The 23,825-nt window shown below is 39.9% G+C and overlaps 2 protein-coding genes across 2 annotated transcripts in view; both read left to right on the top strand.

The window, feature by feature from the left end:
• LOC113069557 (platelet-derived growth factor receptor beta-like) overlaps window positions 1-23,825 on the top strand; it is a 78,410-nt gene that overhangs the window by 4,817 nt on the left and 49,768 nt on the right. Inside the window, exons 2-3 of the mRNA XM_026242709.1 lie at window positions 64-130; window positions 708-986. Coding sequence (XP_026098494.1) covers window positions 88-130; window positions 708-986 — 322 coding nt within the window. The 5' untranslated portion in view covers window positions 64-87. The remainder of the gene's footprint in view (window positions 1-63; window positions 131-707; window positions 987-23,825) is intronic.
• On the top strand, window positions 8,473-11,483 carry LOC113069558 (platelet-derived growth factor receptor beta-like). Its single transcript, XM_026242710.1, has 5 exons — window positions 8,473-8,823; window positions 9,096-9,226; window positions 9,797-9,962; window positions 10,908-11,079; window positions 11,167-11,483. Exons 1-5 carry the CDS (start codon window positions 8,664-8,666, stop codon window positions 11,288-11,290), a joined length of 753 nt encoding a protein of 250 aa, XP_026098495.1. The 5' UTR covers window positions 8,473-8,663; the 3' UTR covers window positions 11,291-11,483.

Genomic DNA, 23,825 nt, shown 5'->3' with positions numbered 1-23,825 from the left:
AATGTTGAGCTTGTGCATTTTTTTTTTTTTTTTTTTTTTTTTTTTATTCATTTTTTTGAGTAGAGTCTAACTGCTCTGGACGGCAGCATGAAGAGTTTCAGCATTTCCCAACTGACTGTCATGACAACAGGTAACAGACTAAACAAACCTCGAAATAATGTTACATTCAAAAACAAATAAACTCAAACCTAAAGCTCAGTATTTTCAGAATTTGACTTGTTTAATGTAACTCAAAAGACTTTAATCTATGGCTTATTGCACACATTCGATTATTAAAAACAAACTGAGCCAGATGCAATAAAGTGAAATAAAATAAAAACGTACATGTTTATTTTGGATGTTTCTTTCCACTATTTTAAAACAAGATGTTATAGAAGTAAAATAGTTGAAAATTAACCTTAAATGTGTATTTTTAATGTTTTCTTTCCACTATTTTGAATGAAGGCATGTTATAGAAGCAAAATAGCCCAAAATCTTGAAATTAAACAATGCATGCAAAAAAAATTGTGTCTCACTTATAACTTAAAAATGTATGAGAATAATATTTTAATGAACACCAAAAAAAAAAAAAAAAAATTATTCAAAAAATGATCTAGGAGGAAACATGACATTTGTTTTCCCCAAATTATTTTAGCACATCTTGCGTTATTGTCGAGCAGTATTGTTTGAGTGACGTGGTATTAATCTCAGTGCTGGTCTGTGTGCAGGTTTGCTCCTGCTCTGTCTGGGTAGTTCAGGTCTGGAGCTCAATCCCATTCAGGTCGTCCTCTCCATCAACTCCTCCTTCAGCATCACCTGCTCCGGCGGGAGTGATGTCACCTGGCGCTTCAAGCGGGAGGAGAATGTTCCAGAGTTCCACACCGAGAACCAAAGTCCTTCCTCCAGCGTTCTCCGTCTGGAGCAGGTGACGTGGAGACACACGGGCATTTATGTGTGTTCAGAGAACGGGACAAACGAGTCCAGAGAGGTGGCTGTGTTTGTGCCTGGTAAGAACTCATAAAAATATTAAAAACTATTCAATTTATACATTTCTTAATTAATTGCTTAATTACAAGTTGGGTGAGTTTTAAAATGTGCATGTAAAAACAACAGATGTTGTATATCTGTAAATTTAAACAATTTAATGTTGTGCAAATTTTATTTTTTTATCCATTTTCTCACTTCCATCTTCATTAGATTAGATTAGATTCAACTTTATTGTCACTGCACATGTAGGTACAAGGCAACGAAATGCAGTTAGCATCTAACCAGAAGTGCAATAAGCAGTAAGTACAGAATAAAGGTCTATATTATGCACAATAACTATACAGGTAAGTATTATGGACAAAATTTACAGATATTAAATACTATAAGCACGATATAAAGATAGGTGTACTATGAACATACTATACAGATGGGCTATGTAAAAGTGTATGTACACTATAGGCAGAACTATGAACATAATTTACAGTATTGCAATGGACAGTAAAGTGCATAGAAAATATTACAATGTGCAAATGGATTATACAGTGTTCCTGGATGAACAGACAGTAGTGCAAGTAATAACAAGTTACTGTTTTTTGCTTGTTGTGAATAAATAAATAAATCAGTCACAGTGTTGAAGAGGGGGAGGAGTCTATGTGTGTGGTGTGGGGGGTGTTGAGGGGTGTCAGAGGGCAGAGTTCAGCAAGGAGACAGCTTTAGGGAAAAAGCTGTTCCTGAATCTTGTGGTCCTTGTTCGGAGGCTCCTGAAATGCGTCCGTGGTCAGGGTGAGAGGAGTCCTTGAGAATGCTGCGAGCTCGACGTAGACAGCGTTTCCTCTGGATGTCCTCAAGAGCAGGAAGTGGTGTCCCTGTGATGCGCTGGGCAGTTTTCACCACCCTCTGCAGTGCCTTGCGGTCAGCCACTGAGCAGTTCCCATACCAGACTGTGATGCAACTGGCCAGGATGCTCTCGATCGCACACCGGTAGAAGTTCACCAGGATGGATGAAGACAGCTGGTTCTTCTTCAGTGTCCTGAGGAAGAAAAGGCGCTGGTGAGCCTTCTTGACCAAGCTGGAGGTGTTTGTGGCCCAGGACAGTTCCTCTGAGATGGTGGTTCCCAGGAACTTGAAGCTGGAAACACGTTCTACAGCCAGCCCGTTAATGTGGATGGGGTCATGCGTGCTTCCATTCTTCTTCCTGAAGTCCACAATGAGCTCCTTGGTCTTATTGGTGTTAAGGAGCAGGTTATTGTCAGCGCACCATGTGGCCAGGTGCTGTACCTCCTCCCTGTAGGCAGTCTCATCGTTGTCACTGATGAGGCCAATCACCGTGTTGTCATCTGCAAACTTAATGATGGAGTTGGATCCATGCACAGGCTTGCAGTCGTGGGTGTAAAGGGAGTAGAGGAATGGGCTCAGCACACAGCCCTGTGGTACGCCAGTATTAAGTGTGATGGTGGTGGAGTGGGTGTGACCTGACCGAACATGCTGAGGCCTGTTGGTCAGAAAGTCCATAATCCAGTTGCAGAGGGAGGTGTTGATGTCCAGGTCTCCAAGTTTTGTGGTCAGCTTGGAGGGAATGACGGTGTTAAATGCTGAACTGAAGTCAACAAACAACATCCTAACATACGTGTTGTTATTGTCCAGGTGTGTGAGTGCAGAGTGCAGCACTGTGCATACTGCATCCTTTGTGCTCCTATTTCTGCGGTAGGCAAATTGGTGTGGGTCCAGTGTGGGTGGGAGGCAGTCTTTGAGGTGTGCTAGGACCAGTCGCTCGAAGCACTTCATAATGATGGGTGTGAGTGCTACGGGGCGATAGTCATTCAGGCACGTTGGGGAGGAGTGTTTCGGTACTGGCACAATGGATGTGGACTTAAAACATGTTGGCACAGTTGCTTGGGTGAGGGACAGGTTGAAAATGTCTGTGAAGACCCCTGCAAGCTGCTCTGCACATGCCCTAAGCACACGTCCAGGAATGCCATCCGGGCCAGCAGCCTTGCGTGCGTTGATCCGGCTCAGTGAAGTGTGGACATCTGTGGAGGTGAGTTTAAGGGGTTGGTGGTCTGCTGAGGGTGAGATTTTGGTGGCCATCTCCTTGCTGTCGCTGTTGAAGCGAGCATAAAAGTCATTTAGCTCGTTAAGGAAGGAGACGTCCGTGACTGTTGGTGTGGAGTTGCTTAACTTGTAGTCACTGATGATCTGGATGCCCTGCCACATGCGTCGGGGGTCAGAGTTGGAAAAGTGTTCCTCTACCTTCAGCTTGTAGCAGTACTTGGCCTTTTTGATGCCCCTTTTCAGGTTAGCCCTGGATTTACTGTAGGCCTGAGCGTCATCTGACCTGAAGGCAGCGTTGCGGTCTTTCAGCAGAAGTCGAACCTCCTTGTTCATCCATGGATTCTGATTAGGGTATGTTGTTATCTGTTTTTCTGTTGTTACACTGTCAATGGTGGAGTTGATGTGATTCAGTACAGAGGAGGTGTAGATATCAATGTCCGTGTGAGAGCCACAGGCAGCCTGTGAAGCAAACATACTCCAGTCAGTGTGTTGAAACCTGTCTTGAAGTAAAGAGTCTGCTCCAGTTGGCCACACTTTGATGGTCCTCACTGATGGCTTCACACGGTTGATGAGGGGTGAATACTTAGGGGTGAGAAACAAAGAAGGGTGATCAGACTGTCCGAGGTGGGGGAGGGGGCTCGCGATGTAAGAACATTAATTTGTTCCTTCATTCACGTGTGCATTCAATTATTGGTCTTCACATTGATTCTTTTGTTCATTCACTCTTACTGTACATTCATTCCTTTATTGATTCTCACATTATTTGTGCATTCATTCATTTATTATTTCTCATATTTATTTATTTTTGTTCATGCACTTATGCGTTTATTTAATTGTCACAGTGATTTCTCTGTTCATTCACTAATGCATTCATTCATTTGTTGATTCTCACATTGATTTGTGTGTGGCATTTATTCCCTCATGCATTCATTCATTTTATTCTCACTGTGATTAATTTTTTCATGCACTCATGTATTCATTAATTTATTGATTCTCACATTGAATTGATTTTTTAATACTTTTTATCACACATTAATTAATTCTCACATTAATTTCTTTCACTTTTTTCTTGCTTCTTACATTAATTCATTAATTCACTTATGCAATAATTTATTTACTCACACATTCATTAATTTACTGATTCTCACATTATTTCCTTCATCCACTCGTGCATTTATTTTTCATTATTGTCAAACATTTTTTCATATATTGATTTTTTTCATTCATTCGCTCACTCTCTCATGCATTCATTCATTTATCACCTTACATTATTTATTCATTCACTGAATTGTTTGTATAATTTTTTTTATTCCTAGATTGATTCATTTGTTAATTTGTGCATGCAATCATTCACTTATTTATTAATTCGCACACACACACACACTGATTCACTGATTCTGTTCTCTTCAGATCCTGAGGTGTGGTTCCTGGAGAACGATTATTTGATGGTGACTAAGACGCGAGTGGAAGGCACCATCCCATGTCTGGTAACGGATCCCTTGATAAACGTCACGCTGTACGAGAGTGACTCATACATAAAGGTGGAGGGGTCGTACAACCCCAGCGTGGGCTACACCGCCGCCCTGGAGGACAAAACCTACAAATGCAAAGGAAAGCTGAACGGAGAGGAGAAAGAGTCCACCACCTTCTACGTTTTCAGTTTATTTGGTACTTTAAAATTTTGATCCAATACTCTTTTTATACCATAAGAAGATGTCTTTTATTGTTCACTAGACTTGCTGTGATTTCCAATTGTGCTTTATTTAAAGTTTTGTTTTTCAATTGCTAACAAGTGTTTGCCAATACTTAAAGTACTTTTTCTAAACTTTAACAGAACAATACACCTAGATCACACAATTAGCAAATAGTTAATTTCCTGGCTATTTACATTTTCTTAGCTTTTTCTACAAACTCTATCAAAACACACCAAGCGTGATTCAAAATTGAATCATTCGATCAAAACATTTGCACTAATTGTCTATCCTAATTCTTGTCTAAACTGGACAATTTAGTCAATCATATAGCATATGCTAGTTTTTTCAACAGAGTAATAATCAAATAATCAAATTTTATTGTTTTGAAGCCTGAAATGAAGACGGACACAGTTTTTGTTTTATCATGCTGGATGTATTAAGTGCAACTTATAACATCCAAGTGAAAGATATAACACTAACATGTCCAAAAAAACAAACAAACAAAACATAATCACTTAGTTGGAAAAATGATCAAGCCCTCCTAAAAACAACTTATAAACTAAATCAGGTGCAGCTAATCACCTTCTCAACTGTGATCAGCTGTGGCGAATTTGATTATCTCAGCATGAAAAGAAATTTCCTGGAGCATTTCAGTCTTGGTAGTGCAACTGAAGCAAACAATCAACTATATGGGTGGCAAGACACTGTCAAAATTTCGCTGAGATAAAGTTGTGGACATGCACAAAAAAAAAAAAAAAAACTGTCAAAGGCTTCATCAATTCCCAGAAGTCTGTTATTAAGTAGTGGTAGGTAATTGGTATAATACAGAGCCTCCCTGAACAGGACATCACTCCAAACTGGATGAAAGAGTCAGGAGGAAACTAGTCGGAGAGGCGACTAAAAGGCCTACAGAAACTCTGAAGCAGTTGCAAGAATTTATGACAAAGAGTGGTTATTGTGGTAAATTATCCACTAATGTGGCTTGTATTGGAGGGTTGCAAGAAAAAAAGCCAATCCTCAAAAAAGGATGCAGTCAGACTGAGCTTTGCCAACAATCCTCCAGTAAAGCATGGAGGTGGTAATATCCTGTTATGGGGGTATTTTGTCTGCAGCAGGGACTGGAGCACTTGTCAGGATAAAAGGGAAAATGGATGCGTAAGCTCTGCTGAGAAGTGACGAACGCGACTTTAGTTATGTTGAAGCATCCCAGATATACACACAAACACACAATTTTAAGATTAATAAAACATAGAGTATGGTTAAATCATTTCACCTCTTCACATGATATTTATTTGCAGTAAACAAAACTTATACTAGCATATTCTGTCGAGAGATATGTCCCGTGTCATAAGCTGGAATGCCACTCTCTTGTGAACGTGAATGTTTTAAATATGTTTTTTTTCTTACACAAACGCATCACTTCGCTTCAGAAGCCCTTTATTAACCACACAGAGCCATGTAGAGCACTTTTTATGATGGGTGGATTCAATTTTTTGTGCTTAAAAATCGAATCATTATGAAACTTGGAAGAGACACAATATTTTTTCTATAACTCAAATTGTATTGTCTGAAAGAAGAAAGTCATATAGACCTAGGATGGGTTGAGGGTGAGTAAATCATGGGGTAATGTAAATTTTTTGGGTAAAATATCCCTTTAAGGACACCAATATTTATATATTTTTTTATTTTTTTTGACCCCATTGGAAGATATTTGTTCTTGTCTTAAGCATAAACAAGAATATATTTTTGCAATGTAGTAGAAATGATTTTCATATTTTGTCAGTGTCTGGGTTGTGTCCCTGGGTTTCCACTAGATGTCCTCCTTTCCCACGGTGTCTGTCACCTTATTAACTGTCTTTTCCCTTATTTGGTCACCTTCCTCCTTGTTTGGGTTAATTGCTTGTAATAACCTAGAACACTGTCTAAGACTTGATGGTTGCTCTGTCAATTCTTCGTCATCAGTTAGGAACCTAGGTGTGCTATTTGATCGCAATCTTTCCTTAGAAAGCCACGTTTCTAGCATTTGTAAAACTGCATTTTTCCATCTCAAAAATATATCTAAATTACGGCCTATGCACTCAATGTCAAATGCAGAAATTTTAATCCATGCATTTATGAACTCAAGGTTAGATTATTGTAATGCTTTATTGGGTGGTTGTTCTGCACACTTGGTAAACACACTACAGCTAGTCCAAAATGCAGCAGCAAGAGTTCTTACTAGAACCAGGAAGTATGACCATATTAGCCCGGTCCTGGCCACACTGCACTGTCAAACATCATATAGATTTTAAAATATTGCTTATTACTTCTAAAGCCCTGAATGGTTTAGCACCTCAGTATTTGAATGAGCTCCTTTTACATTATATTCCTCTACGTCCGCTACGTTCTCAAAACTCAGGCAATATGATAATACCTAGAATATCAAAATCAACTGCTGGCAGCAGATCCTTTTCCTATTTGGTGCCTAAACTCTAGAATAACCTACCTAACATTGTTTGGGAGGCAGACACACTCTTGCAGTTTAAATCTAGATTAAAGACCCATCTCTTTAACCTGGCATACACATAACATACTAATATGCTTTTAATATCCAAATCCGTTAAAGGATTTTTAGGCTGCATTAATTAGGTAAACCGGAATCGGAAACACTTCCCAAAACACCCGATGTACTTGCTACATCATTAGAAGAATGGCATCTACGCTAATATTTGACTGTTTCTGTCTTATTCCGAGGTCACCGTGGCCACCAGATCCAGTCTGTGTCCAGATCAGAGGGTCACTGCAGTCGCCCGGATCCAGTACATATCCAGACCAGATGGTGGATCAGCACCTAGAAAGGAGCTCTACATCCCTGAAAGACAGCGGAGACCAGGACAACTAGAGCCCCAGAAACAGATCCCCTGTAAAGACCTTGTCTCAGAGGAGCACCAGGACAAGACCACAGGAAACAGATGATTCTTCTGCACAATCTGACTTTGCTGCAGCCTGGAATTGAACTACTGGTTTCGTCTGGTCAGAGGAGAACTGGCCCCTCAACTGAGATGACATCACTGAATTCAATGATGAACTGCCTTTAACTATCATTTTGCATTATTGACACAATGTTTTCCAAATGAATGTTGTTCAGTGCTTTGACGCAATGTATTTTGTTTAAAGCACTGTATAAATAAAGGTGATTGATTGATTCAAGGACTGAGTCAAGTCACCACTGATCTTCATGAACAAAGGAAAGACACCATTGATCTTCATGAGCAAATACAAGTCACCAATGATCTTCATGTACAGATGCAAGTCACCAATAATCTTCATGAGCGGTGTCAGGACAGCACCGATCTTCTGGCGTCCAGTATGGACGTCATGGGATTACCAGAGTTTCGTCCTCCCATTGGTCCGGCCGCACGGTTGTGGTGGTCTTCCGCTCCGCCCTGGAGGGTTTCCGCCTTGACCATAGGGTTGTGGTGGTCTTCCGCTCCGCCCTGGAGGACTCTGGCTTCGACCACAAGGACATGGTGGTCTTCTGCCCCGCCCTGGGGGGCTCTCACCCTGACTACACAGTTGTGGTGGTCTTCTGCCCCACCCTTGAGGACTCTGGCCTCAACCACAAGGACGTGGTGGTCTTCTGCTCCACCCTGGGGGGCTTCATGTTGTTTTTTGTTTTTGTGTTCACTCCTGTCCCTGTTCCTCTCTGTTAGTCTGGCCCTCCGTCCCTCCCCCTGAACCTCCTCCGGTCCTTCTCCCTCCTGGTCTCCCTGTTTTGTGGTCCCTGGGTTTCCACTAGATGTCCTGCTTTCCCACGGTGTATGTCACCTTATTAACTGTCTTTTCCCTTATTTGGTCACCTTCCTCCTTGTTTGGGTTAATTGATTATTCCCCACCTGTCTCCATTTCCCTCATTACCTTCTGTGTATTTATACCCGGTCTGTCTGAGTATGTGTCACGGAGTCCTTGTCTATGTCTTGTCATTCCGTAGTCTTGATCCTGCCTTGTGTTTTGTCTCTTCTTGTTATTGGATACTCTGGTTTTGACCCAGCCTGGACTGTTTACTCTTTTGGATTACCCCTCAATAAATATCTTACCTGCACTTGGATCTCTCCTTGTTTCCTGTATCACCGTACGTGACATATTTGTCCTAATGCTTTAATATTACAGATATTTATGACTGTATTTGCCATTCATGTATCAACATTAAAGGCAATTATTTGCTGTTTTGAGTTAAAATGCTCACCATTTTTAATTTGTGTTTGTAAGATGGTTAAATTTTAGAGAGAGTCTATGTGTTACACATCTGTCATCATTTACCTGACTGAGTCTCAGATGATTTTTTTTTTACTGTATATCAACTGATAGCCGTTTTTGTTCTTTCTTCCACACACATGACTTCAGAACCCGAGGCTCTGGATCCAATCATCAGCGCCTCCAAAACGGTCCTGAAACAGGGCGAGACGCTGAACATCAAATGCACCGTTCATGTTGTGGAGCTCGTCTACTTCCTTTGGGACTTTCCCAACAAAGACGTGAGTGGGCTGAAAATAAAACTTTTTGTTTTCATTATTTCTCGATCGAGCACTGAGAGCTCCTATGAGAAGCTCTGCATGTTGAAATGAGCTTGAGATGTATGACCACACCTTCACGAGGAACGTGTTTTTATTAGGGGATAAAAAAAAAAAAAAAAAAAAAGTTCTGGTTTATGCACATTAGCAAAGTGAATATAATCTCATTTTTGTTGTTAATATCTGAAAAACAGATTAAATCAGCCTGAGGTGGTTTGCTGGTTTTGACATCAATCAAAGGTGCTCGCAATCATTGTGCTAGCAACGATAAAATCATGGATTTGAATTCCTTCTTGAAGTCTTGTTTTCCAGTAAAAATATCTAAAAGTTCCTAAATCAAGATGCATTTACTTGAGAAGAAAAATAAGTTAGGGCGAAGTCTTGTTCTCTCAAATGTTTTTTTATTTTTATTTTTTATAAAACAATACTTAATATCTGAAGTCATGTTGCTTTTCAATGAAATGTAGCAAATATTAAATGCTAATAGAAAAATTAATTTCTATAACCGAAAACCCCAAACCTTTTTCCCCTCAGGCAGGGGGCGTTGAGATCTTGACTGATATCCCGTCGTCCATGAGCATGCAGTCCAGTCTCAGCATCACAAAAGTGTCTCTGGCTGGATCAGGACAGTATGTTTGTTGGGTGCATGAGGGTGTGCTCAACCAGAAAGCTTCAGCCAGTATCAACATCACTGTACTGGGTAAGAGCTGCAGATGCATCACATTTACAAGAAGTATAGAATAAAGCCTGGCTACTCAAATCAGTTACAGTCAACACCAGCGTTATTAGAGTTAATTAAAAACATGAAAACCTAGAAACTTTGTAATTAAAATTACTTGTACTAAGTGCGGCCTTCATCATCTGAGCTCTAAGATCTGCATGGTGTGTTTTCAATGATGCTTTGATGCAAACCTTAATTAAGTCCCCATCGTCCCTTTAAAACAAGAGCTCAGTCTCAAAGCATCTCCTGTGATGGTGTTAGCTCTCTTAACGGGGGAAATGCTGCGTGTGAATGAAATCTTCTGCTGAAGGGAATGAGTTGGTTTTATGTTTAACATGATGAAACCACAGCCGTCGACAGAAACCCTGGAGCAGGGCATACAAGAGTCACAGGAGCTGACTGTAGATCACTGCGGTCTGCAGCACTTAGACACACACTGCAGGCAAGCCTTTATGAAGAAAGCTTTTAGCACCTGAACGTTTCGATTATGGTCTATGGCTCACTTATGGAATATTAAATAGATTGAGCAAGATGAGGAAGTGTAACTCACTCTGTCAATAATTTTATACATTAGCTTTCAAATAATTGGGGTCGTGAGATTTTTAATGCTTTTAAAGTCTTTTATGATCATAAAGACTGCATTTTTTTGATACAAACAAACAAACAAAAAAAGGTAAAAATAATAAAAATGTGAAATATCATTATTAAATTAGCTGTTTTCTGTGTGAATTTATTGTAATATGTAATTTATTCCTGTGATCAGAGCTGAATTCTCAGCATCATTACTCCAGTCTTCAGTGTCACATGATTAGTGTAGAAAGCAGTTGTGGTGCTTATATTTTTTGTGGAAACCCTGATATACTTCATCAGTGTAACTCATGTTGATTGTTTGTAAGCATGACATTTTCATCTGTCTGTCTGTAGAGAAAGGATTCGTGGCTCTTTCTTCTGACCTGGACAGAAGCGTCTCGGCGCAGCTTGGAGAAAACGTGGAGCTGAAGGTGGAGATCCAGGCGTATCCCAAACCCACCGTCCACTGGACTAAAGACAGCACTGCTATTACAGGACACAACACAATACAGGAAAATGAGACCCGGTAAAGATTCTCTCAGTACATGAGCTCAATTAAACAACAATTAACCTTTCCACAAGATGTCAGATGTGTGCTCTGAATCTGCTTCAGGTTTGTCAGCACGCTGACCCTGGTCAGGATCCGACTGGAGCAGATGGGTCTCTACACCGTCAGTGTCCAAAACGATGATGACTTTAAAGACTTGACCTTTGAGGTCAAAGTTGAGACAGTTTGACATCTATTTACACACCGCTCAATTTCCTGAAAACAGACATCTTTTTAAGTCCAAGATTAACACCAGCTGTTGGGATTACTATCAAACTCTGCATGTAATGTAATGTAATGCGATTTAATTTAGTTTGGTATCTGTGAGATTTTTAATGCTTTTAAAGTCTTTTATGCTCATAGATGCTGCATTTATCTGATTAAAAATACAATATTTAAGTAGTTGTTTTCTATGTGAATTTATTGTAAAATGTAATTTATTCCTGTGATGCAAAGCTGAATTTTCAGCATCATTACTCCAGTCTTCAGTGTCACATGATCATGTTGGGATTACTGTGAAACATACATTTTTTGCATAGCATGCCTTTTTTTTTTTATCAATTTTTATTGTTTTGATGTCTTTCAACTCACAAAATGATTACAACATTCAGCCATTACAACAGCAAGGAAAAAAATCTCACAACAAAACATAACATACAAAAAAAAAAAAAAAAAAAAAAAAATTATTAATTTTGAACTTAATTTTGAATTAACTGTTCGGTTACACTGAAGTGTAAACAACAGATATAAAAACAAAAGATGCATGTATTGCTTCAGAATATGCGAGACTGTACATGTATAACAGTGCTGAAAGAAGTCTATGACAGTTATAGAAAAGGCAATTAGAACCAAAACAGGGAACTGTAAATACAATTATAAACATATATAAAAATAATAATTAAGTGTGGGGTTAATCTCCTTAATTCAAGTCAGTAGACCTTTGAGCTTCTCCAAAGTTTGAGCCCAGAGTCTGATGGTGTCCTCTCTTGCACCATGAATGCCTGCAGTGGACAATTCGAGATACACCACATCTATAAGTGTGAGAACCCAATGTTGTTTATTAAGAGAATGTGGAGGCTTCCATCTCGTTGCAACTAATTTCTTGGCAGCTGTTAAGCCAGCTAAAAACACCCGTTTCTGAATTTTGTTAAGTTGGATCATCAGAGAGCTCATTTAAGATTAAAACAGATGGAGACAAAGGGACAGAGACCTTTAATATGGTGGACAAATTATCTTTAACCATAATCCAAAAGTTAGCAACCCCAGGGCATTCCCAAATCATGTGATAAAAAGTACCAATTTCACTTGTGTGGCAGAGTGTACAATTAGGATCAGGTTTAAGTTTCATACTATAAAGTTTATGTGGGGTCAGGTAAGTCCTATGAATAAAATTAAAAAGGATTTGTTGATGATCTGGATTCCTAGAAGCAAGCATTACCATAGCCCAGACATTGTTCCAATCAAAACCAGGGGAAAGGTCTGGAATATCTGCCCGCCAAGAAGAGTCTATTGTCAAAGGAGGATACATTTTTTCAAGAAAAAAAAACATATAATTTAGAAACTAATCCTCTCGTTCCCTGGGTCTCACATAATATTTTCAGTAAAGGGTGGTCTTTAAGAGGAGCCATCCAAGGGACCCCATAGGCCTTCATGGCTGCCCTCAACTGCAAGTAAAAAAAAAAATCTCTGCAGATTAAATTGAATAGAAAGCTCTTCAAAGGTGTAAAGGCCCTTGTCACCCATTATATCACCCAAGGAGTGAATCCCTTTGAAGTTTACTTTTATTTATAGGGATATTAGCAAATAAAATTTCGTCCAACTTTAGAGGAAGAACCAGATTCTCCTCCAGGGAACGCCAAGAGACATCAATTCCACCATCATACCAGCTGAACAAGGGACGTAATGTAAAAGCCCAGTGATACAACTTAAAGTTGGGGAGTGAGAGTCCACCAGCAAATCTATCTCGTTGCATTGTGGAAAGTTTAAGACGTGGTCGTTTGCCATTCCAGACAAATTTGGTGATTATGCTCTGTAACCTGTCCCAAAAACGGGACGGAGGAGGCAAGGGCAGCATGGAACTTACAAAGTTAATTCGAGGTAGTACATTCATTTTGATAATCGAGACAAATGATCTAAGAGAATTTGGAAGTGACAACCAATTGTCCAGGTTACAAGAAATTTTAGACAGAATAGCCTCATAGTTGGTTTTAATTATATACTTCAATGAAGCACCAATCGTGATACCCAAATACTTAAATTGCTGAACCACTGGTATATCTGAGGGTAGAGCTGTGTTTCTCATTGCGTCATTCAGTGGAAGAAGTGCCGACTTTGACCAGTTTATTTTATATCCAGAAATCTCGCCAAAGCGGCCAAAGATTGTTAAGATGTTACGTATGGACTGCAATGGGTTACCTAAATAAAGAAGGACACCGTCTGCGTACAACGAAATATGATGACTGGTTCCACATATTGTGATTGGGGTGATACCTTTATCTATGCGTATGGTCTGTGCAAGTGGCTCAAGCGACAGTTCAAAAAGAAAAGGACTTAGAGGGCATCCCTGACGAGAGCCTCTGGCAATGTCAAACAACGAAGAACAAGTTCTACCTGTCAACACCATGGCTATGGGATTTGCATACAACACTTTGATCATACGAATGTAAGAGGACCCCAAAGCCATAACCTTCAACACAGACCACATATATGGCCATTCCAGACGATCAAAGGCTTTCATAGCATCTAGAGAAAGAACAGCAGCAGGAACAGTTGATGAAGAAGTGCCATATATTATATGGAGTAATCTTCTAACATTATCAGATGTCAACCTGGTTCTAATAAAACCAGTCTGGTCACAGTTAACAAGCTTAGTCATGACTGGCTGAAGCCTTCGTGCAAGCAATTTAGCATACATTTTTAGATGAGCATTTAGCAGACAAAGGCCTATAACTTGAGCAATCATTTGGGTCCTTGTCTTTTTTGAGCAAGAGTGAAATAACGGCAATATTCACATCTCTAGAAAAAGACCCTCTTTCAACAGCAGCTTGAATCATATCAAAAAGTAGAGGGCCCAAAGTGTCCCAAAAGGTTGTGTAAAATTCAGGGGGAATTCCATCCAACCCAGGAGACTTACCGCTACGCATATCGGAAACAGCCTCCTTTAGCTCATCTAAGGTTATGGGGGTATTTAATTTTAAAGAGTCTTCCTCAGATAGTTTAGGAAGCAGTACTTGTTTTAGAAAATTGTCACACGCATCCTGGTTATGCAATACCTCCGAGCTGTAAAATCAGAGTAAAAGCTGCGAAAGGTATTATTAACCAGTGAGGGTTCATTAAGAATGTCACCATCTTTGGACTTGATTGCGCTGATATCTGAAAAATGTTCATTTGACCGCAATCTAAGAGCGAGTAAACGGCTGGGTCTAGACCCATTAAAATAGTACAACTGCCGCGTCCTATGAATTAAAAATTCTGCGCGCTGCTTCATAATAGCATTTATCTCTTTTTTCACAAGATTAAATTGAAGCCTTACATCCTCATCATAACTTTGTTGTAAAAAGAGATCTAAAGCTGAGAGTTTAGACTCTAAACCGTGTAATCTAGATGAACGAGCTTTCCTTATGCTAGAAGCATAACATACAGTAAAGTTCCTAATAAACCCCTTGATAGCATCCCAGAATATGGGTGGGTCCTCGACTGAACCTTTATTTATATTGACAAAGTCTATTAGTTGACTTAAGAACTTGGATTTGAATGCTTCGTCTCGGAGAAGTGTGGTGTTGAAACTCCATCTAGGGGCCCGAGCTGGATTAGAGCTAAACAAAACAGAAGCAATCACTGCCTTGTGGTCAGAAAATGCCACTGGCAATAAGCTAACATTAACAATGTTATGAAACAAGCCTCTAGAAGAAAAAATAAAGTCAATTCACGAGAAAGATTTGTGTCTAGATGATGTGTGAAGGCTTTAATATCAGGATTTAGTATACGCCAAAGATCCACCACCCCAGTATCATTGATCCAGGAGCATAATGCATCAGAAGCATATTTTTGATCTAAATTTTCGGAGTTTCCTGACCTGTCCACTGAATAATCAACAACAGCATTAAAATCAGCGCCAATAATAAATTTAAAGTCAGAAAGCTCCAGAAGTACCTTATCTGTTCATAAAATTCTTTTTCAAAATTATTAGGAGCATAAATTGAAACCAGAGCAACATCTATATTTTCTATATTTACTTTCGCAACTGCTATTCTACCTTTGCTGTCTGCCCAAGTATCCAACAGTTTAAGTCGCAGATTACGCTGACATATAATCGCTACCCCTTTGGATTTATTTGAAACTGAGGAGCAAGCAAGAACACGAAAAAAACGATTTGACATACGATCAGTATCCCTTTTAACCAGATGAGTCTCTTGTAAGAAGGCTGTATTTATTCTCTTTTTCCGCAAAAAGTCCAAAGTAGAAATTCGTTTCACTGGATTATTGGAGTGGGGATGTCGTGGCCTAATGGTTAGAGGGTTGGACTCCCAATCGAAGGGTTGTGAGTTCGAGCCTCGGGCCGGCAGGAATTGTGGGTGGGGATAGTGCACGAACAGCTCTCTCTCCACCTTCAATACCACGACTTAGGTGCCCTTGAGCAAGGCATCGAACCCCCAACTGCTCCCCGGGCGCCGCAGCATAAATGGCTGCCCACTGCTCCGGGTGTGTGCTCACAGTGTGTGTGTGTGTTCACTGCTCTGTGTGTGTGCATTTCGGATGGGTTAAATGCAGAGCACAAATTCTGAGTATGGGTCACCATACTTGGCTGAATGTCACTTCACTCACTCACTTATTCAGGCCCCGTACATTGAGGCTAAGAAAGTTTAAATTGACACCATCAGCCATTTAAGAAGCAATAGAAAATTAGAGAATGTAGTAAACATTGAGAAAGCAGACTATATATTGGAGAAAAAAACGGGAAGGAGAGGGGAATTTAAACTCTGGTCCAGTCTTAAATGAACAAGTATTAGAACAATTTAAAAACAAAAACAGAACAAGGAGAAGATTGGGTGCACCCATGTCTATAACTCCTGTTGTACAAAATGAAAAACTAGGATCTATTAGTAATTCAAAAGCGCTGAGAAAAGAGAAAAAAACGTAAACGTACGTTAATACGCCTGTTCAATATCCTAGCTAAAAAACAAAAACAAAAGTTTTGCGGTGAATAAGGGTTTATACATAAGAAAACTCTCCCATATATTTTTACTGATCACCCATCATTAGCTTGAACATGGATCGTAAAGAAAAAAGAGAGATGTATTTTGTAAAGATCGCGAACATTCATTGAAAGATAAGAGTTCAGATATTACCGTCCATAAAAGCTTTGGCATCTTTCGGGTCTCTGAAAGATTTCTGTATGCCGTTCGCCTTGAAGACCAACATGGCTGGGAAATTCATTTGAAAGCGGATGCCTTTCTTAATAAGTTCAGCGCAGATTGGGTTGAAGGCTCTCCTCGCGGCGCGAACTGTAGGTGAAATGTCAGGAGTGATACGAAGAAGTTCTCATATTGAAGCTGGCCTTTGCGTCTAGCTGCGGTCAGGATTGTAGCGACGTCTCTGGAACGATGAATCTTGATAATAACAGGGCGAGGGTGGCCATCTGCAGGTGTACCAAGCCCTCGGTGTGCGCGGTCAATTGCGATAGATGGAACTGGCAGCTCAAGCAATTTTGGGATGAAGGATTCAAAAAAAATTATGGGATCACTTCCCTCAACAGACTCCTTGAGGTTTAGAATTCTGATATTGTCCCACCTGGAACGACCCTCCAGATCTGTAACCTTCTTCATAAGTGCTGTGTTATGTTTCTCGATTGTAGCCAGTTTCACTTTAAGCGGAGCGATGTCATCTTCCAGGGCAGAGATACGCGTTTCTGTTTCAGCCTGGCGAGTCGCGAGGGAGTCGGTGACCGCAGCGACCTCATCGATGCGTTTGATGATACTATCAACTTTCGCGTCCAGCCCAGACTCCAGCTTAGTGAAAGAGTCATTCAACAGCTTTTGCGTTCGCCGACCTTCTTCTGCCATGATTTCGGCAATGTGTTTAAGCAAAGCATCATGTGAAAAATCAAGAAACGAGCTCTCATGGCTAACTGCATGATCGCTGCTAGCACTAGCCTCGCTAGAATCAGCCGAAAAGCCTCGGGGATGGTATAGCTTGTTTTGTTTTCACGGCTTGGGCATGATGAACTAACAATGAAGCGATCAAATGATGAATTTAAGTACGATGGGTGGTGGAAAATAATTAAAATAGGAACGTAGACTGGGAGAGGTGAAAAACATGACCGATCATCGCCGCCATCTCGCATAGCATGCCTTTTTTGCGTTTTTAGAAAAAAACTTACCCCGGACAGGTAAAAAAAAAAAAAAATCGCCTCCGATCGCCTCCGTCGAGATAATATGCCCCAAGAATGAAACAGACTTGCCATGGAACATGCACTTCTCCGCCTTGATGTAGCTGGTTCTCCCACAGCCGTTGTAGCACCTGACGGATGTTGAATGTGGACCTTGCTGAAAACCAGACAAAGATCGGGGTACCCCTCCGGGACCCCGGCAAGATCGACCTCCTCAACCTAAAAAACCTAAAAAACAGAAGGCACAGAGCCAGGAGACATGGCAGCACGCAAACAAGACACAAGACTCACTTATTCATTTACTCAAACAGTACACTGTCTGAACTGCTGTGAAGAGAGAACTGAGTTTGAATTTGCACAAAGATCATTGTTTTCACGGCTTGGGCATGATGAACTAACAATGAAGCGATCAAATGATGAATTTAAGTACGATGGGTGGTGGAAAATAATTAAAATAGGAACGTAGACTGGGAGAGGTGAAAAACATGACCGATCATCGCCGCCATCTCGCATAGCATGCCTTTTTTTGCGTTTTTAGAAAAAAACTTACCCCGGACAGGTAAAAAAAAAAAAAAATCGCCTCCGATCGCCTCCGTCGAGATAATATGCCCCAAGAATGAAACAGACTTGCCATGGAACATGCACTTCTCCGCCTTGATGTAGCTGGTTCTCCCACAGCCGTTGTAGCACCTGACGGATGTTGAATGTGGACCTTGCTGAAAACCAGACAAAGATCGGGGTACCCCTCCGGGACCCCGGCAAGATCGACCTCCTCAACCTAAAAAACAGAAGGCACAGAGCCAGGAGACATGGCAGCACGCAAACAAGACACAAGACTCACTTATTCATTTACTCAAACAGTACACTGTCTGAACTGCTGTGAAGAGAGAACTGAGTTTGAATTTGCACAAAGATCATAAAAATGAGGGGTAATGGATGACAGTTTTGTTAAATTTCACATTTTTATTCGCAATAACCAAATACTTATATTCACTGTAGATTAGAAAACATAAAAAAGGGGAAAAAAAATCTGTTATAAATAAAAAAGATTACTCCCTTGATTTCTTTAAAGTGCCCGTTTTTAACCTGGATTCACATTACAATTACATTTACATTTATTCATTTAGCAGACGCTTTTATCCAAAGCGACTTACAGATGAAGACAGTGGAAGCAATCAAAAACAACAAAAAGAGCAATGATATATAAGTGCTATAATAAGTCTCAGTTAGGTTAACACAGTACACGTAGCATGGGATTTTAACTAATATAATAAATATAAAGAAAACAGATAGAATAAAAAAAATAAAAGAATAGAGCAAGCTAGTTAGAGGTCTTTACACACACACACACACACACACACACACATACATATACAATTGCATAATAAATGAAAAGAAAATAGAATACAAAAAGATTAGAGAGGTAGTTCGATTTTTTTAAAGAATAGAATTAGAATATTGAGTAATAAAGTTAGAGGGTCAAATAAAGATGGAAGAGATATGTTTTAAGCCGATTCTTGAAGATGGGTAAGGACTGCTTGGATTGAGTTGGGGAGTTCATTCCACCAGAAGGGAACATTTAATTTAAAAGTCCGTAAAAGTGACTTTGTGCTTCTTTGGGATGGCACAATCAAGCGACGTTCACTTGCAAAACGCAAGCTTCTAGAGGGCACATAAGTCTGAAGTAACGAATTTAGGTAAATGGGTGCAGAGCCAGTGGTAGTTTTGTAGGCAAACATCAATGCCTTGAATTTTATGCGAGCAGCTATTGTAAGCCAGTGCAAATTGATAAACAGAGGTGTGACGTGTATTCTTTTTGGCTCATTAAATATCTTGCAAGAGGGCATTGCAATAGTCCAGCCTGGACAGAACAAGAGCTTGAACAAGGAGTTGTGCAGCATGTTCTGAAAGAAAGGGCTTGATCTTCTTGATGTTGAATAAAGCAAATCTGCAGGATCGGACAGCCCCAGATTTGTCTTAATTCTAAACAATAATAATTATTTAATGAATTTATTGGGTTATTTCAATTTAATTGTTATATTTGAGCATTACAGCAACAGCTACATATAATACATAGGAGGACTATAGATGTGCACGAGTTTTCTGAAGGGACAGTGATGACTGTTAATGTAATGAATGAAATATATCGCTGCAGCTTAAGACAGGCTATTTTAAAAGTAACTGTTCAAAAACAGGCCGCATTAAAAATATGAAGCTGAGCGCCAGTCAAAGTCGCAACAAAAATATACAGTAGGCGTTTCTCAATGTCAAGGATACTTCCGTGCCAGGACTGATTCTTCCAAGTCACTTCCTTCAGAGGCTAGGCGAGACCATAGACAGTAAAAGAAATGGACACAGCGACCCCATTGGAACTCAATTGAGACAAATGAAGCCCAGTTTTAGCGTTTTTTAGCATTTCCGTTTCTGACGCGCAGACTCAAACGAAGCTTGACGACGTCAGCAACCTGTCTGGCAGATGTAAATCTTCTAGTAACTGTGCGTGCAAACTGCCATCGTTAATCTTGCAGAGACGGCGAGCTTGAGCGGGGAGTTCTTTGTCGTGAGTGAGCAGGATTAAGTATTATGATTAATTATTTTGTATAGTATTTTAAAATGTAACGACAGTACGCCATATTAAGTTAATTGCCTGCGAGCTTCTCCTCCTGTCTGTACGGTAATGCGACAGAGAGTGGAGTGGTTATGACGCAATCGTTAGCCTATTTTTACAAAAACTGTTTATACGGGGCCATAATGTAACATAGAAGGTAATGGAGCCCTTTATACATTGTTGTGTATCTTTAGAAATAAATAATGGACAAACAGAGGCTTTAAACGCCTCAGATGTAAAGTTATTCGCTGTCAAAGTGACGCCAAAATGAATGGGAGTCAATGGGAATGCTAACGCAAGTGAAGTTCTGCTAAAAGATGGCAGCCCCCACCCGACTTCAACTTCCGGTCGAGTTCCTTGCCCCTTGGGCGAGACTCCTCTTTAGCATACGGAGAACACGTAAATGGAACAGGCTAGCAAGTGCACGTAATTGCGTCATTACGTCAGTGAAAAGGTCCGTTTGAATAACGCTGTGAATGGATTGCGCATAGGATTGTGGGTGATTTGAGAGGATATGTATCCTTTCCTGTATATGGCATATTTTTCGAACGAAAGACTCAGTCCTTGGTTGAAATTCCGAGGATCCTCGACATTGGAACAGTCCTTCGACGGATGTCAATGACGTAGCATCCTCGAAATACTAGGTTTGTTCGACTTCATGCAGCTCTGCGCAAACCGATCGTCGGCTGACTTGAAGCAGTGCATGCAGGTTAGAAATTTTGTCCGACTTGATACAGCGCTGACGCTATGTCACTGTGACGTGTGCCATCAAAGTACCGCGAGAGCGATTCGAGAGTAGCCGGAGAACTCAGGCAGCGCAGCTTCTGAAGAGCGGCTGCACAGGTTCTGATGACGACACAACTGATCCACGATTGGCTGGATTCACTGATGACACCGATGACGTGCGTTTCAAGTTTATTGGAGTCACTTCAGTTTCAGAAATTCTCATATGGACTTTTAAAACAGTTCAATACATTTTTATGTCGTCTTCATCTTATAAATCATATGTATTAAATATTGTTTGACTGTATTTACTTTATTGTCAATATAAAGTTTGTGTATGTTTATTTTGCATGACTTTCTTTTTTATACAGACCTTTTACAGTATTCAGCAGCATAACCTATTCAAATGAGCATTTTTAATAACTAAAATGTTAATCTTAAAAACATACAATCTAATGTGGTCATAAATGTATGCTCCTATACAAATGATACATAATACATTATGTCCCTCCTTTTGTTTGGTGTCTTCATATTGTCTAGTTTATTTTGCTGTGTTTATACTTCACCTGCATGTGGTTAGCAAACTGCTAACAACTTGCTGTAACTTCAATTTAACAACTTGACAACATTCTATTCACTTTCAAATAGGTGGTCTAAATCACAATATAAATCCAACAGAATTGTGCTTTTCTGTATATATAAATCAGTGGTGTTATGTTTAAAATGTTAAAAAGAGCTCAGCAGGAGGGTACTGAAAATCTTGTTGCTGAAACCTTCTTAAAAAACACATACCCACCAGGGAATTTTTTTATAGGTTACTTTTATCATTTTGTATTAGCAGCTAAAGTATATATCCAATATGTTATCTTGTTTTGGAAGACACCCTTCCAGAACACCACTTATACACACATCTTTTTCACACATTTTTAAAAAATTGCACTTAAGAATATTCTCACGAAACCTCGTGGAATTTATCTTAAGAAATTTCGTAATTTATTTCTTAAGAAGATTTTCGTTAATCCGGCCATTCTGATGAATGTAGTAAGTGAAAAAATAAATGAACGAATTATCAGTTAGCGCCTACGCCCTGAACTAAACATAGACAGTAAAAGACCGCAGGCGGTGAGTAAAACTGCTTAAAATATCTCTGCCTCCTTGTTAGTGTGTCCGCCTTCCATGCCGGAGACCCAGGTTTGAGCCCCGCTCGGAGTGAGTCGTTGCTGCTGCTGCTCTCGTTCAGTTTCAGCCTCTGGATCTGATTCTGGATCATAAATAAATGGCTGAATCTGACTGTTAGCCATGGTTTGTTTTGGATGATGGTTTTTTTTCCTTACGGTAATGTCACAACTTCCAAACGCTCTCAACTCAAAAGTCTACTAGCGCTCGTGATTCTTTAGCTCCGCCCACACGTCACGCCTCCAGCCGGTCGTGTTTTTCCGGGAAAAATCGGTACAGACTATCTTTCTCTTATGAATATAATAAAACTAAAGACTTTTTGGAGTTATAAAGGATGCAGTACTACTCTGTAGGTACTCAAGATTAACAGGATATTGAGTGAAAGCGAGCATTTCACTCCCCCCCTTTAATGAACTCCTCCTAAAGATTTATTCAGATCAACAACAAATATTGTATGCTTAATTTTTATGCCTAAATTGCGAAGAGTTTTCGTTGAAGGGCATGCCCGTGGTGGCCTGGCGAATTTCGATGATTCGCCATGAAAAATGAAGTTGCTATAACTCAGACATACAATGTCCAATCTGACCAAAACTTCACATGTTAGATAAGACTCAGAACCAGAACAGATTGACATGCCCATATTCAGTTATAGTCATAGCGCCACCTATTGGCAACAGGAAGTGACATATTTTACACTGTGACAAACTACTCCTAGAAATTTTAAGACATCAATGACTTTTTTTGTGGTCAGTCTAATCTAAAGGCCTGTGTTTTGTTCAGTTGTGAAGATCTTGAGTTTTCGTTAAAAGGCATGTTCATGGCGCCATGGCGAAGTTTGATGTCTCGACATGGGAATAAAATATGTTATAACTCAAGCATAAAATGTCCTATCTTCCCCAAACTTCACATGTGTGATAAGAGTCCTGGCCTGAACACATCTGAAGGCCAATATTCCGTGGCAAAATGCTCAATAGCGCCACCTATACACTTTCAACGGAGTGCTCCTCGAGCTAAGTTTCACGTACATGTACAAAAATTTGGTACACACATATAACAACACCAATACCCATGAAAAAGTCTCTTGGTACGAAATCCGAATCCCAATAGGAAGTCAGTTATTTTGAATTTTCTCTGCAAAATTGTTGTTGTTTTTGCCATTTTCAGGGGTTGTACTTTAACGAACTCCTCCTAGTGATTTATTCAGATCAACACCAAACTTGGACAGTGTAATCTAAAGCCCTTTGCGATGTTAAATTGCGAAGATCTTGAGGTTTCCTTAAAGGGCGTGTCCATGGCGGCCTGACAAATTTTGATGTTTCGCCATGAAAAAGGAAGTAGCTGTAACTCAGACATACAATGTCCAATCTGCCCCAAACTTCACATGTTAGATAATACTTCTGCCCTTAACAGATCTACATGCCCATATTCAGTTATAGTCATAGCGCCACCTGCTGGCAACAGGAAGTGACATGTTTTATGTTCAAACTAAGTGGAAAACAAGTCAGAAAATGCTTATAAAAGCTGGATCAAGCAAAGGCTGCATCTCGCGCTCTCGCTCACAACTTTCTGAGAACTCCTTCACTTCGGAAGGGTGTCGCAGTGATAATTGTCACACCACAGATGCTAAACATTCTGAATAAAAAATGCAGACATTTATTTGAAGAGTTTAGCTGCAAATTAGTCAATCAGAAAACAAATTTTATTTAAAAACAATTTTTCATGATCTCATAGCTGGCTACTGGCCTGAATTTGGGCTATGAGATTCTCCACCCTTCCTCCAGACCCTAGGATCTTGGTTTCCATATGAAATACAAGACTTGCTCTCATCTG

The sequence above is a fragment of the Carassius auratus genome, unplaced genomic scaffold (assembly GCF_003368295.1).
Source record: "Carassius auratus strain Wakin unplaced genomic scaffold, ASM336829v1 scaf_tig00001753, whole genome shotgun sequence".
Lineage (NCBI taxonomy): Eukaryota > Metazoa > Chordata > Actinopteri > Cypriniformes > Cyprinidae > Carassius > Carassius auratus.
The sequence above is the reverse complement of the archived record's forward strand: the minus strand, read 5'-3'. Positions and strand labels throughout refer to the sequence as shown.

Bases quoted from the DNA above. Each gene is read 5' to 3' on its own strand.
- LOC113069558 (XM_026242710.1), top strand. From the start codon at position 8,664: ATGTCTTGTCATTCCGTAGTCTTGATCCTGCCTTGTGTTTTGTCTCTT. The intron at 9,963-10,907 runs GTAAGAGCTGCA...GTCTGTCTGTAG, and splicing joins TATCAACATCACTGTACTGG to AGAAAGGATTCGTGGCTCTT. The intron at 11,080-11,166 runs GTAAAGATTCTC...AATCTGCTTCAG, and splicing joins ATACAGGAAAATGAGACCCG to GTTTGTCAGCACGCTGACCC.